Source organism: Notothenia rossii (assembly GCF_949606895.1).
Source record: "Notothenia rossii genome assembly, chromosome: 11".
Classification (NCBI taxonomy): Eukaryota; Metazoa; Chordata; class Actinopteri; order Perciformes; family Nototheniidae; genus Notothenia; species Notothenia rossii.
In genome coordinates, this window is record NC_136910.1 from 42,144,634 (window position 1) to 42,162,618 (window position 17,985).

General features: G+C 40.8%; 1 protein-coding gene across 2 annotated transcripts; it reads right to left on the reverse strand.

Annotated features, from left to right (window-relative positions):
* Positions 1 to 469: 469 nt before the first annotated feature.
* ssh1b (slingshot protein phosphatase 1b) lies at positions 470 to 17,965 on the reverse strand. Of its 2 annotated transcripts, XM_079658712.1 has the most exons (15): positions 17,518 to 17,965; positions 15,729 to 15,766; positions 12,091 to 12,191; positions 11,116 to 11,180; positions 10,712 to 10,833; positions 10,551 to 10,619; positions 9,696 to 9,761; positions 8,526 to 8,720; positions 7,834 to 7,927; positions 7,613 to 7,741; positions 7,421 to 7,467; positions 7,030 to 7,176; positions 6,263 to 6,463; positions 5,412 to 6,042; positions 470 to 4,633 (listed from the first exon to the last, which is right to left on the reverse strand). In XM_079658712.1, exons 1-15 carry the CDS (start codon positions 17,596 to 17,598, stop codon positions 4,043 to 4,045), a joined length of 2,577 nt encoding a protein of 858 aa, XP_079514838.1. In that variant the 5' UTR covers positions 17,599 to 17,965; the 3' UTR covers positions 470 to 4,042. The 2 variants fall into 2 exon arrangements, with proteins under 2 accessions (XP_079514838.1, XP_079514839.1); XM_079658713.1 differs by lacking the exons at positions 15,729 to 15,766; positions 17,518 to 17,965 and adding an exon at positions 14,503 to 14,800.
* Positions 17,966 to 17,985: the final 20 nt, after the last annotated feature.

The following is a 17,985-nucleotide window of genomic DNA, read 5'->3' on the forward strand; positions in this document are numbered from 1 at the left end:
TTGAGATATTTCTTGACTTGAATAACACAGATCAGTCTACATTACCAAAGAACGGATCTTTCAGACACTGTAAATATTTGAAATATTGATATGAAAAAACATTTAAGTTCTCCCACTGGACTGTTGTTACTGTAGCATTTACCATGACAGTCGATATGACTATTCTTAACTGTACTTTACTTCAAACAACTGCCTGTAATTGTAGAAGTTGTATAAAAAGCGGCATCACACTGACATAAAATAACGTTATAGAAATATACTTACCAAGGCTGATGCTCTGCCTGCCGTCGTCCAGTAGGACTTTAGTCTTTCTGGGAGATCTTCAGCAGTCACCTGCCCCATGATGTCAGACTGACTTCATTTGACTAACTTAATAAGCATGCCCTGTCCATTTAACTCAAAGCAGCCAGGGGCAGACAGAGGTGATTCACATAAAAAAAGTTGTACAGTATATTTCAATAAAGGTATGTTGTATAAGTTCTATAGGGAATCTAAATATAGATCAGCTCTTTAATCAAAATATGTTTTTACAATGAAAACAGTGTTAATGCAGCGAGAACACTTAACTGAATGATGAGATTATGCAGAGGAAATGGTTTATTTCCATGATAAACATTAGACTGGACATCATTTTAACAAAATGTAAAAAAAAGTGCATTACACATGAACATTGGCAATGTACAGTACAGTACACAGAAGTTAACAAAAAAACAATAAACGTAACAAAATCTTACTCCCAGGTAGGTTTTTCATGTTCCACATTTTCCAGTTCAACCTCACATGCTTTGGGGCAGACTTGTGCTCTATAAATACACTCTATAAATGCCTGGATCCCCCTTTTTAAATGACACTATGTCTTAATATCCTTCCACACAACGTCCTTAATGTCTGGCTCTTAAGTAGGATTGTCAGTTTGATGCCTGCTGCCTGGGAATAATTCAATAAAATAATAAAATAGTTGCCATTTTTAATAGAGCTTGAAGACATTCGCCTAAATTAGAGATGGCCCAAAGTTTTTTTTCTTTTGCTGTGCTACAAACAATAACTTAATGAGTAGCATTATCAGTGCTTTTCTTTATATTGACCACATCTGCAAGCTAATGTATTCAATAGCAAATTGTAGAGAAAAATATATACAGACTAAATTTCAGAGGCTGAAATCCATCCTATCTAATGTTTTAATGTAAATGATAGTTCTCATTCCAGCAAGTAAGGTTCTTCAGCCAGCTATTGAACCAATACAGTGTACCGCACGTTTTAACAATAAACAAATACAATATTATTATAGGCTATTAATAAATGGAAGTCCATCAAGTATGCGTGTACTGAGGGTGGAGGAGGCCGCTGTGCATGAGCTTTTGCATACATTATTATTTTGTGCCGAGTTATACATTGCAGGGAGCAGGGTTTATTATTTGGAGTGAGGTTAAGTAATGGACAAAAAGCAAGACCATCAACACACTCACAGAAACTTTCGCAATGCCTGTGATGCTTTATGACAGAGCTAAGGCCGAGGTTAAGGCACTTAAATACAAACACAAGTTCAAAACATGAAGCAAACAACCAAACTTAGTGCTGTGGAAAAGGATTTAGTGCCAAAAGCATCACGTGGATGCCAAGCAGAGGCCCACCTGTCAACATACTGAGAACAACTATTGGAATCATATGTATAATATATCAAAGGAAGAGTTCAACATTTTGGGAAATACGCTTATTTGCTGGGAGTCAGATGACCAGATTGATACGCCACTAATGTCTCTAGGTTGTCATTTTGTTGATATTTTCGCTTCTTCTTTTAACAACTTATGTAGCATTTTTGACATGGTTTCAAAGGTGTGTGGTATCAGATGCTGTCAACAACTTTGTAAGTGCCCAAGGTTGAATCATGCTCACGTGAGGGAAAGAACAGGCAAAACCAAATTATGTTAATCCAACTAGCGGAGCAAACCTGCAGCTCCCTGGTTTTCAGGGGAGGAAAGGGAACAGAGGATGCATTGACGTTTCTACTGATCTAACTAAAGAGCTAAATGTAGAAAAACAATTCCAATAACCCCAATGGTTAAAGATGAATAAATAATTTGCATTCATTCCTTGCACATTTTTCATTTCTTCTGAATCACTCAGTTCTTCAAACACAGTGATAACACTCAAATGTGCTTTTCCTGCGTTCAAACCCGCATCATTCAGTATTATTCTAGCACACCCAGCGTGCCAAAAACAGCAGGAACACAACATCAACCAAACAGAGGAGATTGTAGAGCAAAAACTTGTGGCACAGCAACTTTGGATTGGTGGCACAATTTGAAAAAAAACATGCCTCAAGCCGTCTTAACATATAGAAAATTAACAAAAGTACAGATGAGGAATTGACTTCTGAGGAAGCAATTTTCTTTACTTTTTCTGAATTTAAATAAAGGAAATATAGTATAATTTAACTTTAAATATAAATATTTATCTAGTAATTTGAAAGTCAGAATTATAATATTATTATTAGATCAAATAAACTACACTCACAAGGATGGACACTGCAAGCAAATAATGACACCTTGATAGTTGTTTCTGCTTTACTGTTCTTAAATGAATTTGATAGCTGTAGATCAGAAATGTGAACTGTGTGAATGGATACTAAAATTGTGCTCAAGTGCTGAATGTTTACATGATTTGCGTGCCTTCGCAAATGTTTTTGGGTTTAAGGAAAGGTAGCCTGTGGTTTTTCAACATGTTACTAAAAGTTGAATTGGGAGCCTCTCAGATTAATAACCCAGATGCAGACTAGGAAAGAAAGTAAGAAAATATTTCAAATCAGAAAAGGTGATTAAGTGGACCTGGCACTATGATATGGCTTTTGTTATATCGGGAAGTAATCAAAAACAGAATCAGAGTGAACAATAAAATCACATTTGAAGCTTCTTAAGGTTTCCTGATAGCTGAATTAAATGTTCTGTCATTCTCCAAGAGGTTAGATTCGATTCAATTAGTGATTAGATATGATTGTTGTCACTTTAATGACAAATGTACTGCCAAAAGTTGTTTTTAGTTTTCCAAAAATTCAACCTACATTTTTTTTCTGTATAAGCATGTCGAGGATATGTTTTGTAATACTGCAGAGTCATGCGTGGGGCAAAAGTAAGAACGCTAAGTACGTTAACTTTAATGGAGGAGCTCAGGGTGAACCAACCGCTGAACAGGAAACAACAAAAGAGTCTTTGACCAAAACAGTTCAAGATGCTTGTGGTCCGAGGTACGACGCTTTACAAAGAGGCATAAAAAGGCTCACATCCTTTTAAAAAATGATTATGCTTCCACGTGAAAGGCCCTTTCTTGAATCGTGATGCAAAAGCAGCTGCAGCATGGAAAATATAAGCGAAGGTTAGTGAGGATTCAGCTATCAGTGGTAAGGAAATTCTGAATGCAATCAAACTGCCTCAACTGCAAACATTCATTGAGCTCCTTCATGAACACTGTTGATGAATCAGATTGAAAAACATACAGTACACTGACAGAAGCCTCTTACTTCAGCTTTTTTTCTTTCCGTCAAAATCAGAATTGCTAGCTTTAGCTTTCTCAGCAGTTAGAAAGGAACAACCACCACTGTCTCCTGACTGAGAAATATGCCAGAAATGTCTGTTTGGGAGGAAAATGGCAGCATAACGCTCGTCTCCACAGGGCTGTGGGGAAGTGTGATGATCCTGTGTGTGGTGTGGGGTCGGCAGATGGGCCTTAATCCGGTCTATTGGACGAGTGGAAGGACAAGGGAGAGTCTTCAGTCCTTACCTGGCTAGAAGCATTCAAGCCTTTAGCGTATTTTTAAAACAACAAGCCTCACCTGGATCTTAGTGCCAGGAGACAATGACAGGATGCTCTCTGGAGATGCAGAGAGGGCTGTTGTGACCGTGCAGCTATGAGGCCAGGACATGACAGCAGAGCTTCACTTCTAGTATAACACCACAGTGCCAGTCATCTTAAAGGCCATCATAGTGTACCAGCTGGAGGCCGTGGTAAGCCTCCTCCTTCAATCTCATCCATGTCCGGGGCCACTGTATTAAGGCAGGGGCCCAACAGGATGCTGGCCCTCCATGGCCAGGCTGGGCATCTGGTCCAGCTGCTCGGCCCTCTGTCGCATCAGCTCCAGACCAAACTTAATCCCCAGTCCTGGCCTGTGCAGCTGAGCCAGAGCCTGCTGCTGGAGCTCCACTGCACCGCCGGGCTGTAACTCCAAACCTTCAGCAGCACCGATGGCCCCTGCACCCACCCTTGACATTTCCACTCCCAGGTCGCCCCCCTGTGGTTGGTTCATGTCCTCCGTCTCCACACTCATGGGTGAGACCAGCTTCTGGCGGTGGGTGAGGGGCATACTGGGGGTGCAGGTGACACAGCGGTATAGATGACTACATGGCTGGACTGTTTTTGGTGCAGTGGCTTGCAGAGAGTGCAGAATTGAAGAAGAGCCAAAATGGGTCCCGGGCGGATCTATGCATATGGTGGGGACAGTGCAGTGGCGGGAGGGGTTAAGGCGGTGGGAGCGCCCCCCTGCTGGACGGTCGCAGCGCCGCCCTTGTGGTAGACGCAGGCAGTCTTTACAGGACTGATAGGAGGGCTTCACTTTTAAAGGGTTTCCAGCACTAGCACTGTCCTAAAGGGAGTAATATACAAAGTGTATGGTCAGTGGCATGCAAAATATTTGAAATTTATAAATTTTCTTCTGACATTAAAGATTATGGGACTCAGATATATACAAATATATAAAAAACATGTCTATGATGTGTTTTGCTCCAAATACCAAACAAATCATTCATTTTAGACATCCCTCATATCCCTCTATTTCAGCCCTGTTAGAGAACTGCAGATTCGGGGTCCTTAGCTTTAAAAAAGCGAATGCCTGCTCAGAATTATACCGGCAGATAGCCAGCAAAATGCTGCCGTGATGAAACGCCGTATCATGTTCGAAAAAACCTCTTCAAGGATTATTTCTGAAACAGTATGGAGCTCAAATGCTTTTTCTCTTGCGGGTTTAACACAAGGTGAGTTCCCTTCTTTATTTCCTGCTTTTGTACACATGTAATCTCTCCAGTACAGGTTAGCTCTGAGTGTTAGCGATGCTTGCTAATGTAAACAAAAGACCATATTACGTCCAAAACATGTCGCGCATTGTTTGCTGATAGCGACGTTGCTGATAGTGCCGTGGGCCCACATTTCCGATATTATGTCACATGGGACGCAAATCTGGATCAGCTCCATTGTACCCCCATTTTGAGAGATTTTTGAGATACCTGACACACCGGGGACACATATTTATGTATAAAATACGTAAAAAAGTGCATTTAACATGATAGGAGAACTTTAAAGCCGATTAAAAAAGATGCGCAACACAAAACTTTACCACACTTATAATTCTATTTCATATAACTCACGTCAAAAGCAGCAGGGCAGCTGCGCTTGGCGGCTAGGCGGTTGCTGTTGTTGGTGTTCAGGTTGGCGAGTCCTAACCGTCCTTCCTCTGTCGAATCATCGTCCCCTGGCCTCTTCCCGTCTGAACCTCCAGGTGTTTGAGCCAAGGCTGCCATCTCAGCTTCCTCTTTCTTGGCCTCTTCCTCATCCTCTTCCTCCAAAGTGCTGATCTCGAGCCTGTGTCTCATGTCCTCCAGGGGGTCGAGGCGGCCACACGTCTGAGCTGCCGTGCCCCCCCCAGGCAGCGCGAGATGGGCCATGGGGAAACCCTCGTCCTCCAACAGAGCATCCCTCTCCACGTCTTCAATCTCAATGAAAACTCTCTCCATCCCCAGCAGGGGGGGGCCCCGCACCGGGGTGGAGGGCTCGCTGTCCAGTGCAGAGTCTGACAAACGTCTGAAGTAATAATTATAGTTCAGAGAGTCGAGGGGCTCCATTTCCAGACCCGTGCCCCCCCTACAGGGAGAGGCCCCGCAGCCCCCCCAGGCTTCTTCCCCTCTGAGCACTGGCGTCCCCTCCCCCCCACCGGAGGCTTGCAAATCATCCGAACCCTCATCGGATTCAGGCCTCCATAGCTTGTTGTGGCGCTGTTTACTATGAAGGCAAAGTACACTCTTGTTTACATGTGGAGAAAATAAGTCACAACGAAAGCGCAATTACATTGTATTTCCATCAGCATGTGTTAAGTGCTTTTAGCTTTAAAGAAAGGAGCATTGTGTAATTCAGTATCAACCTCATCGATGCATTCAAGTAAAATAACACTCTGGTGACTGCATCAAAGTGCAAACCTCAGTGAAACTTTAGAGCTGCTTACCTTGCATCCAGGATTCCCTCGTACTCCGCCAGCTGCCTCATGAAACTAGCGTTTGGCTGAGCTATGCTCCGTTTCTGCTTTACAAAGTTGTAGGCTTTCTCCAGAGGCCAGCCAAACTCCTTCATTGCGTAGGCAATAACCGTAGAGGCAGACCGGCTCACCCCCATCTTACAGTGCACCAGGCACTTTGAGTTGTTCTTCCTATTGGACACAAACAAAACCCTTTCAATCCCATTATATGGATCTAGTTGGTGATAGTTAGGACAGTGTGATAGATATTAAAGTATGAGTCTTTGTATCTTATGATCTGGTGATTTTCTAGATATGCACTACACATGACTCAACTTTAGCTTATCTTTCTTATTTACACTTCAGGTTAAAATGCTAAGACTATTTTTCTTTTTGTATTTACTATTTACTTGCACTATATTTTTCTGTTTATCTGTGTTATTGTGTTGCACTGTTGGAGAAGCCTGTGACCTAAGATTTTCATCGGCATAACTACACTGTAGCTATGTTCGTATAACAAAATAAAGAACCTTGAACAATTGCAGTTTTCTGTGACGAGTGTTTGGGTGGGAAAAAAAAATAATTGTGGAAAATACATGATGCAAGCCGATAAAACTGTGACACAAAAATGATGACTAAACAATATCTATTAATACCAGTGCTGTCGGAGCACACTTCCTGGATCACAGCCTTATTTTACAGTTTATACGTGTAGATTGTTCCCAGCCCACTGGTTTGTTTTACATGTAAGGTCTTACTTGGCTTTGACCATAAAGTGGTACGTGTCGTTCCAGTGTGCCAGCAGGTCGGTGGCATCCTCATCGTAAACGCGGATGTTGTGATAAGAAAACATCCCCGGGAAGAAGTTGTCAATCTCTTTGGTCACATTCAGGATGTAACCCACACTGCAGCCAACACAACAAAATGTCTTTCACTTCATTACATTTTAGTTGAACTGTTCCTAAAATTAATGTAGAAAGGAACTAAAAATCTACCAACACTTCTACACTGATGACAAAATATAAAAAAAGAATACCAACATACAGCGAAAATTATACATGTACAGTTTTTATTTAATTCTGTATAAGATTAAAACATTTACGCTTAAATCAGGATAACATGTTATTGTAGTGTTAACTATCAGCTCACCCGCATTCATGTAGTTCTTCCAGGTTAGAAGCATTCCACTCAGAGCCCTAGGATAAATAAAAACAAAAAAAAATACATAGAATATTATAAATATTTGCAAAAAAATACATAAATATGTTGGTATCAGCATAGAGGAAGAAATAATGTTAAAATATGATTCCAAAAAAAGTTAACATGCTAAAAAGTTCTCACCAAGTACACATGGTCAAAGATGAGCGTGGGCTTGTCCATCTGACCCAGGATCAGAAGCATCTCGTTGTCGATGAACTCTTTGTACTCTTTGAGGTTGCAGCTCATGTGCTGCTCCAGCTCGTTACGGATCTGTGGACGAGTCCGAAACATCCTTATAAGTATGGTATGAAAGAAAGATCTGGATCAATCAGAAATCACTCAGAGGATGATTTGGCACATACTTCCTTGGAGGTGATGTTCTCCAGGTCTTGATACGTCATGATGTTGCGTAACTTGGCTCTGATGAGACACTCTGTTCTCTCGCGCTCAGTCGGCCTGCACAGAATGAGTCAATACGTCAGTGCTGCCGTCTGTATGGAAATTAGCACAACAGTGTAATATGTTCCCACAGCTGAAGACAAAGAGACAATAGCTGGTGACCAAAGCATTGACAGGTATCCCATGACAAAGGACATAAACACACCAGGTATGTTTTGAAATGAGCAGCAGTTGGTCTGTTTGGTCGATACAGTTAGCAATCCCTCTCAAGTATAAAGAGTTTATTAAATCAGGTAAAACTGTAATGTTTAATCTGAAAGAATCAGACAGAGATTCCTTACAATGTGAAAGCCATACTTTATGAAGCAATATGGCAAAAATGGCTGTTTTGGATCATAAAGGTTTAAATGAATGAAATAAGGTCAAACTTGATTTTTTGTAATTTACCTTGAAAAACTGAACCTTTTAATACATTATTATTTTACCTATGTTTGATTATATGTCAAATGTTGTTTCTTTCGTTTTCTCTCTGTATCTACATTTTGTACTTTCTTCTGTTGTTGCTTTGGCCAGTTCTTCCTTGAAAAAGAGATTTAGTATCCCAGTGGGTTTCTCCTGATTAAATAAATACATGAAGCAGCCTTCAGGGTCTCACCGGTCGACGAACATGGTGGGCGAGTCCGGCCGGGTGGTCTCCAGGTCGGTCATAGCGTTCCACTCGTTGATGCAGCTCTGCTCCGAGGTGATGCAGCTCTCATAGAAGGCCATCCACGTGAGAGCAATGCCCCCCTGGAAGTAGTTGAACCGGCGGGACACCTCACAGGCCTTGTGAAGGATCTGCAGGGCCGACCTGGAGAGACACAGAGAAAAAGGCTTTTCTATTTCAAAATCAGGCAAATAAGACCGTGGAGGTGTTGTCTTACTGACAAGTGACCAGCAGGGGGCATGTGGATAGAGAAAGACTGTCAGAAGTCTTTGATTAAACAGTGGTGAAAGTAATAAAGAGTGGCCCAAATAGAGTCTTCACAATGAGGACTATAGTGAAAAATACAATCAAATACTCTATGTTATTTGACCAAATCAAGAAAAAGGTACAGTTTAACAATTTAAAATATTTGTGGCGTTAGGTTTAAAGCTTGTACAGATACATTTATCAAAACAACATGTCTATAGGATGAAGAGCAGCCACACTAAAGTTGGGAATTTCGCAGGGCCTTTAAACTAATCATTTATTGAAATGTTGTCATTTCACATGATATTTTACATATTTTCATATGAAGTCAGAAATTCTAGAATCAAGGAAATCATAATGGTGTCTAACTTCCAGTTTCCAAATTAAATATGCGTACAGGCATGAGGATGATAGGTAGGAAATAGAAAAAACAAACATATATTTATCCAACATTTTACAAATAATTGGGTTTTGTGTATTTTCTATATGTATATAATTGGAATGACACACACTTTTTTGTACTGTTGTTAGTCAAGAAAATGTTAACACTGGGGCTTACTAGCAGTTATTTCATGGAGCTACTACCTGATCCTATAATTGAGCTAATTAGGTTAATCTCACATTCAGCATTCTGTGCCTTCACAATGCACACAGGCACACAAATCTACATACATAACGTAAAACTGAAATCTTTTAAGAATACATTGTAGTTTAATAACATGCAAAGAGGTCTTGTACACATGTTTAGATCTACCTAATGTATAAGTCTAAACAACATTTATCCAGCATGGCCAATGTGTTTTTTCTCTTGTCCTCACATAACACCACAAACACTCCACAGTAATCTCAGCTAAACAGGGAGGACTCACTCACCACATGGCCTGAACAGATACAGGCTTGAAGACATGTGACCGCCCTGCCGTGTTCACACTGAAGCCTCTGTGAGGAAGAAGAGGAAGAGGAGAAGGAGGATCAGTTTGAGTGGAGATGAAGAGCGATCAGAGGGATGTAAACACAGACTGGACACGGCTCGTTCACGGCTCGTATTCAGGACACAAACAGTAGAACATTCCTCCAGCACACAGGGACAATGTTACCAGGTCCACACACACACACACACACACACACACACACACACACACACACACACACACACACACACACACACACACACACACACACACACACACACACACACACACACACACACACACACACACACACACACACACACACACACACACACACACACACACACACACACACACACACACACACACACACACACACACACACACACACACACACACACCTAGTTAGCAGTAAACCAAAACACTTCATATTGCTTTCATATTTATTCAAATAGTAATCTATTTCTTGTATATAGGGCTATTACAACTCAGCAGTTGTGAAAATCCAGAAGGGCAATACATTAACTACATGACTGTTTCTATAGGTTACTGCAAATATACATTATTCTTAAATGTATATTATTACATGTCACTTGTTAGACGCTTATATCCAAAGCACATTTTGTATTCTCCTTTACTTTAACTCCAATACTGTTGAATGTTTTTTAAATGTTAGTTCTTTGTGCAGTAAAAATAAATATATTAGATTTGTTGTGTGCCCTTTAAAGAACACATTACTGGTTTTTGGCCTAATATATAAAACCTTGCAATATGTTTAAAGTGTTCAATCTTGATGGAAAACGAAAACGAAACTTACCCATCTCCATCTAAATGTATGTTGGTATCACTCCACAGGGGCAGCACCATCCCAATAGAGCAGTTTTTACTGTGAATGATAAAGATTTACAATTATCATTAAGCAGATCTAATAAACAGATTTAACTGCGCGTAATGTAAGGCTGCAGAGAGACTTTTTACCTGTCCTTGTCCGTGAAGTCCATCCCCAGGAGAATATTTTCCTCTGTGTCTTGATGGCCGTTGGTGTAGATGACGACCATGTAGCGCACCCGTTCTGACCATCCGCTCTCCAACCGTACAGCCTGTGGAACAAAAAGGGAGAAATATACTGTATGTATTTACTAGCCTAATGCTATTTTTGTACAAACATGTATGTGACGCCATGATAAAAAAACAAACGTAAGATTCAACAGACTGCCTCCTGTTAAACAACTTTCCTAAAAAAGATTGAACTTATAAATATGAGTAATACAATCAACACTTGTGCTGTATTGATGTAGAAATGAGTCAAATTACGGTAACAACTTCTAGTTTAGAGCTTCCACACAAAAGTGATGAAGTGGGTGTATGCAAGTATTACTGACCAGCTTAATGCGATCCTCAGACCGGAGGATCTTAAACATGACCTGCAGGTGTTGAGGTAAATCACCTGAAAGTGAAACAAAGACTTATTGTTAGAAAAGTGACTGAGTGTGGGGAAATTCAATGAGAAGACCCTGCAGAGAAACATATTTCCTACCACTGCAGTAAGTCCATAATCCTACAGCTAATAATAATATTGCAATTATAGCTAATAAGCTACCAAGTTCCAACTCAGCACAGAGCAAACAAAGCACACTTAAATCAAGTTTCACTGCAAGGACCTTTTCTGGCAAAAAAACAAACAAAAAAAAGGTCACCTATAGACTGATCATTCAGGATCTTCTATTACACATTCATTGTTGGATTTATTCTGCAGTGGGAGGAAATATGCTTGTGTATTTCTATCAATGAAACAACCCAGCGACCTTAAAGCCATGCTAAGCTTCAGTGTTAGCAAGTACCTGAGTCACCTGAAAACAAACTGCTTACTATTCTTGCATTTATCCTCAAATGACTTCAGGCTCAACAAGGAAAGCAGATTAGAAACTTGTAAACAGTGTGCATCTATTAAAGAAACTTAGTGATGGACAAGAAACCTTACAGCACACTTTCATTTATAGATTGTGCATGGTCATGCCCTCAGACAAACATTAGCAGCAGCATCAAATTGTAATACATGATGTCAAACCCACTTATCAAAAGTATTTAAAGTGTGGGAACAAACTGTCTGTATATTTATTTGAGATATCTTTAAGCAAACTGCATGAGACTTGACCCGTTTGAACTGATTTGTTAGCCTTCCTTGTGTTAAACTGCAGGTCTCTGGGTTCCTCACACAGTTTAAATACAGACGAACCCACAGAGAGAAAAAGCCACCGCAGTGAAGACAATTCTCCTCTTGTCTGGAGATCTTCTGTGCAGAGAATATGGCCAAAAGAAGAAGAAACAACGCTTGTTCTGTGCATGTCTGTTCCTACCTGCATGTGTGTGGTGGGTCGGGGTTTCTGGTCCTTGTGCACTGCCACCCTGCTGGAGGAAGAGGGCGGCTCCTTTGACCATGAAGAAGCTCTCACTGAGGCTGGAAAAAGCAGGAGTGGAAAATACATTCAAGGCTTTGAAATCTCAACAATTGCAAGCGAAGAACTGCCCTTTGTTACAGTACACTTCCACACCAGGTTAATATTGTTCTACCACTCTTCCCTTTGCTTCATTCTAACCCTATGATGCAAGATAGAGCTTAAATAACATTTACAGATCGAGTAAAACACATTGTTGTCAGATTCCTAGTTTGTGGTTAGAAATCAGTCAGGGTTGGCTGATTGCAGGAAGTTGTAACTGGCCGCACCTGAGAGGTCAGAGTAGAAAATGCTCCCTAAGCACTCACTTCATGTATTTACCTTAAACAACGTTTGCACACATACTTTCTCTCATCCATGCACGCCATACACCCACTGCCCCCTACCAAACCTGCACAACCCATCTTTAGTTCTGCTTTGGATATCATTTTGAAGAAGACAAACTGAAAAGAAGCTACGCATTGTTTAATTACATTTTACAAATCCTGCACGGATTAAAATAACTCTCTACAAAAGCTATTTTTATATATATTCCTTTCATATATGACAGGAAGCTAGTCTTTAGAAGCAACCATGAGCAGTTTAATATTCATATTTTAACATCCAACATACTATTCTTACCTATAATTTAGAACCAGATTCTTTATTGATCATGTTTTGCTCCATCACAGTTCATCTCTTTCTTTCCTGTTCCTTTATTAGCAGAAATGTTTTCTCACACATTGGTAGAAAACTATGTTCATTCCATTAAAATGTAGCTGGACAACTTATTAACCTACATTAAGAGAAGACATGCCCTACAAACAAAGTAAACCTTTGTTTTGACAACCCTTTAGTAAAGTGAGTCAGATATATTCGTACAGGTTACTAAGGTGGGCTAGGTCAACAAAGTGCCAGAGTATTATTTATTTGGATCTATAAAAGTTAAACTGACTAATTTCCAGAGTGTTCTCTAAACTGCTCAATAAAAACATATTCGGGAGAAAATCGGTCATTTGTTTTCTTGATTAATGGATTTATCATTTAGTCTAGATATTGTCAGTAAATTAGGGGGAAATGGCTGTCAACTTCTTGTTTTGTTCTGAACCAAAATATATCAAATGTACTATTATCGCAAGTAATACAAAGAAAAGCTTATCCTTAAAGTCATAAAGCTAAACATTAATAAATGTTTGGCAAAGACAGGAACGATGAGTCAATCTTATTACATTTTAGACACATTTTCCATGTGCAAATAAGTTACCATGGCACAATTGGGAATTAAATCTACTTTACGTATTGTGGTGTATTCAAGAAGTTAGTCCTCAGTGTTTCAGTGGGCAGGACTGAGGGCTCAGCAGAGTCCTAACATAGTGACTTTTACAGCCATGTGTTCCTACATGTTCGGCAGATTCTTCTTGATTGTGTTCGCTGACCTGCGCTGATTCAAACACCACACCGCGACTATCCACATGTGCTCTGACTTTAAAACTTGCTCTGCTGTGGTTCCTGTGTCGGCCGCAGCTCTTCTGGGTCATGACTCTGTTGTGAGGTCTGCGGCGAAAGCAGGAGGAGAGCCTGAGCGTCTTTCCTCACACAGAACAGAGTGCAGCTTTGTTTAACCGCAGTCTCATTCCCCAGCTCAACCAACACACAAAGCCTGGTATGACTGAGTGGGACCATCACAAGGCCTTTTGTTTCAGCTGCCCTGCTACATGGTGGCATCACTGGTCCTTTTTACATATATGTAGAAGATGTATGACTTTGACAGTCAAAAAGTCACAAGAAGGTGATTTGAGTTCAAAACAAAGTATTAATCTTAGAGGAGTTTCATTTCAAATATTGTCTGTTAAATCGCAGAATTAAACCTATTGTCCAGCAATGAAAGCCATTGAATTTGCATTATTGAGAACTCTATCTGTTGTGACATTCCCAGAGAAAAATAACCAAGCAGTGATCTAGGGGTGAGATCTAAAACACACCTGAAGTTATTTCTTTAATGCCATATGTACGGCAAAAAAGGAACCAAACTGACTTGAACAAATGTTCCCTACTTGAAAAACGTTTTCAGATGAACTCCTTCCAACACAAAACACTTTTTCTTATTAAAAAACACCTAAAGAAATCACTACTCTAGTTCAAACCACCAAATTGCCAGAATGAAAGCTTTAAAATGCAGCTGACCCACAATTGCAAAGGCTCATGATAATTTATTCAACTCTGACAGCCAACTCCAAACCTCCTTTACTGCCAATAAGTGGCGAGTAACTCTTAAAAAGTGTCTACTATCAAGTCTACCATCGACTTTTTGTCTGTTTGGCTGTGAGAACTTACATTCGACAGATCTCCCTCCGGGTCAGAGCAGCTCTCTCCACAAAGTGAGGCAGCACGGTGAGCATGGCTTTATGAGGAGGTTTCACAGCCAGATGCATCCTGATAGTAGCGGATTATTTACAGTCTTTAAGAAAAAGAAACGTCCTTGGATTTAGTCTCTTTTTAACATCCTCCAATCCATCTCCTCCACCTGCATTTGTCCCTGGTTAGAGGACTGCCTCTTAGTTTAACTTCTCGGTCCTCCCTCTCCTCCCACAGAGTTCTCGGTCCTCAAGTCTCTGAGTCTGCGCCGCCCTGTCCTCTCCGCTCACTATCTCCTCTTCACAGCACGTGCATCAACTCTCCCTACGCAACACTCTGCAACAATAGCATCATTCATGCGAGCGCTGGGAGGCGGTGGGAATGTTACTTTTGGCGTCAATCTCAAGTCTGACATGCAGAATCCTAAAATGCCACCCTGATTAGTTACTGAGCCGCAGACACATGTTACTCGTGTAGACACTTCAGAAAAAAAGGCATGACATGGATGTTTACACTGTAAACGACCCACACACATAGAGAGTGAGCACAAAGACAGAGTCTGTGCCAAAGCTTTGCTGCCACAAATCAAGACTTTTGTGATGTTGGGCGGATTCAAATACAGCTTTGCTACTGAGCAGGACACATTTTTTGGTACTGTCTGTTATGTAACTGAGCAGAAGAAACATTTAAAATACCTGCCTTGTTAAATCAACTGTACTGTACTTCTAACAAGTTTTTCTCCTTGACAACAGGGGGCCATTACAGGAAATAATCCAACAAACGGATGCGTCTGAATCGTCAGGAGGTAGGACAAGACAAGGAGCTTGCCAAAGTAATTATTTTTAAATCAGCATGATTATTTGACAGTCCAATTCATTGCACCGTTAAGTTAAAAATAACTATTACACCCATTATATAATTAATTGTGCAACAAGCACAAACACGACCGTATGATAAACATCAGCAGAAGCCTATACATTTCAAATCGAAGTAAAAATGGTATTGTATCTCATGATGAGAAATAATGCCACTAAAAAGGGCAGGATAATATAAAAAAAGGAAATGTTGAATTTAACTTTGCTTCAACTATACGGGCCTTAAAAGTTCGATGAGTTAACACCACTGTTAAGATGACACTCTTAGTAGAGTTTGACATCTCTGGAAAATGTTCAAATAAACACGCTTTTAAAGAGCAAGCTTCTTACCTCTGATTGTTTTTCCGCTCATCATCACTTCCAAAATCCTGAAAGACAAAAGCAAGACAGAGATTATAAAGACTGCAGCAGCATGAGATTGCTCAACAGCAGTGTTAAATTAATGTCGAGGAAAAACTGAGCCACAGTCAGAGCAAATGAAGATTTAGAGAGGATGTTACATGTTCTTGCACTGTGCAGATGTTACGGTTGTTTTGGGTCATCTGCAGGCCAGATTTCACTGAGCTGCAGAGCCACATGGGCAGAATACATCCAGGAAATGACTGATGGTACATGAGCACCAATGGATGTTAAGAAGTATACATTTGGAATAAAGTGTGCCAGGGGCAACATCTGGTCCTCTGTGAGTGTTGTGATCTCATGTGCAATAAAGGGACAGTTTAATCATTTGGGACGCTTTTAAACGGCACAAGTAGGACAGCAAATAAGGGATTATGTATGATTTATTATTCTGATGATTTAGTATTATAATAAAGTAATAGTTTGCTATTAAATGTTAAAAAATCAATTCCTTTTTCACCAGGGTCCAAGGTGATGTCTTTAAATGTTTTTAGTATAATTTGATACTTTGAGAGGCAGGAAAACAAAGCATTTCCTGTGAGTTTTGCACAAATAAATACTTCTTAACAATTAACTTTGTTTAGAGTAATCCTTCCTGCTATCTTCCTCTTGCAGAATAGTGAGCTTTTAAGAAGAAAATATAAACATAAGATAATAAAAACACAAACTTTGCACCAGAGGTACAATTTCACAGCTTGTTTTTGTGCCTCAGTTAAGTCAGCCTTCTTCAGAGCATGTAATCCACTTTCCTAGAAATTGGAGCACTAACCCTGATGTTGAGATTTCACTTGGACATCAAATCCGGCACCACTCTACATTTTAATCTTGACTTTAATTCTTGTTTGTCCTTAAAAAGTAGCTTTGCTTATGGTGTTTAATTTCTGATTCACTGCCTCAAACTAAGTCAGAGTCAATGTTACTTCTTATTGTTAAGAGCTGAATCTGCAGTTTTGGAAAGCTAGAAAATAACAAACATTGTGAGGTAAAATATAAAATACCGGCTGATACAATCTTTGAATGGGTCATTGCATAGCTGAATCTCACATCGCTCAAATACTTTTATTGGTTCTACCTTTTTGGAGTATTTATTTACACATGTATTTTTAGTCTTTTAACCATTAAGAATGTCTGCTGATGTTGGGTTTTCCTTTATATTTTGTTATCTTTTTTGCTCAATAACTTGAAAATAGTCATACAAATAAAAATATTGAATTGCCTCAGTGGTTTTACGTGGGCATTAAGTGTCTTTCTTATTGCAAGTTCATGAACACTTGACTGAAGTGTCCTGGGACACACACTGAACATAATTATAAAGAAATGTTGTCATTCCCCTTTAAAGTCTCCTCCCCTACACTGAGGCTGCATTACTACATAAAAGGCCAATAACAAGGAGGCAGAACAACCTGAGTGCAGCAAATGTTTGTGCAGCAGCAAAATGACCACTTTGTTCTGACAGCTAAACCCAGCAGCCCCCCACCCCCGTGCAGGATTGTGTTTACAAATCCGCTGCCACAGTAGCCACAAACAACTCGCTGCTGCTAACAATACAATCATATATCAAGTTTATAAAACACACTAATGATGGAAGTAGGGTTAACCCTTCCTGCAGTGTGTTAGGACACCCCCCACAGCCCGGGTGGATAGGGGCTCCTTTAGGCGCATTCTCGGCGTTTCCTCATGCCGCACACACAAAGCCCGAGCCCCGGCTTTTTCCACTCACCTCCCCCGCACTGCTGTTGGTCGTGCTGGCCGAGGATGCTGCACTGGGGGTGGGAGAGCGCTGCAGAGTCACCAGGGCCATGGTGGGTGGGCTGCTGCCTTGGAGGGCAGCGGAGGAGAGGAGAGGAGACGGGAGGGGAAGAGGATGTGGGAAGATGCGCCGCCGAGATTGTCTCTGTCACCGGGGAGAAAATGCCTAGTCAGACTCTCATCCAGCAGCGTCCAGAGCCCCGGCGGTGCTCCCGTTCGGTCCTGCTCCGTGCGTCCTCTGCGGTTACCGGAGTCCTCATGAGCGGGAAGTCATGAGAGATTTCCTTCGTTTGTAGCAAGCCAGCAGCAGCAGACCCCGAGATTTCATCACTACTGCTGCGCAGACAGACAAACAAAACACGGTGCAGGTTGCAAGCGGGGCAGAAATGACATGCAGCCTGGCCGGGCGCCTCTGATTGGCTGGCCTAGTTCGCGTGTG

What these genes read in the sequence shown, in the direction of transcription:
- ssh1b (XM_079658712.1), bottom strand. Translation starts at nt 17,598, where the DNA reads ATGGCCCTGGTGACTCTGCAGCGCTCTCCCACCCCCAGTGCAGCATCC. An exon ending in TCTTTGACCATGTGTACTTG is followed by an intron (nt 7,468 to 7,612) that starts GTGAGAACTTTT and finishes TATTTATCCTAG; the next exon opens with GGCTCTGAGTGGAATGCTTC. An exon ending in GCTGCCCTGCTGCTTTTGAC is followed by an intron (nt 4,634 to 5,411) that starts GTGAGTTATATG and finishes TACTCCCTTTAG; the next exon opens with GACAGTGCTAGTGCTGGAAA.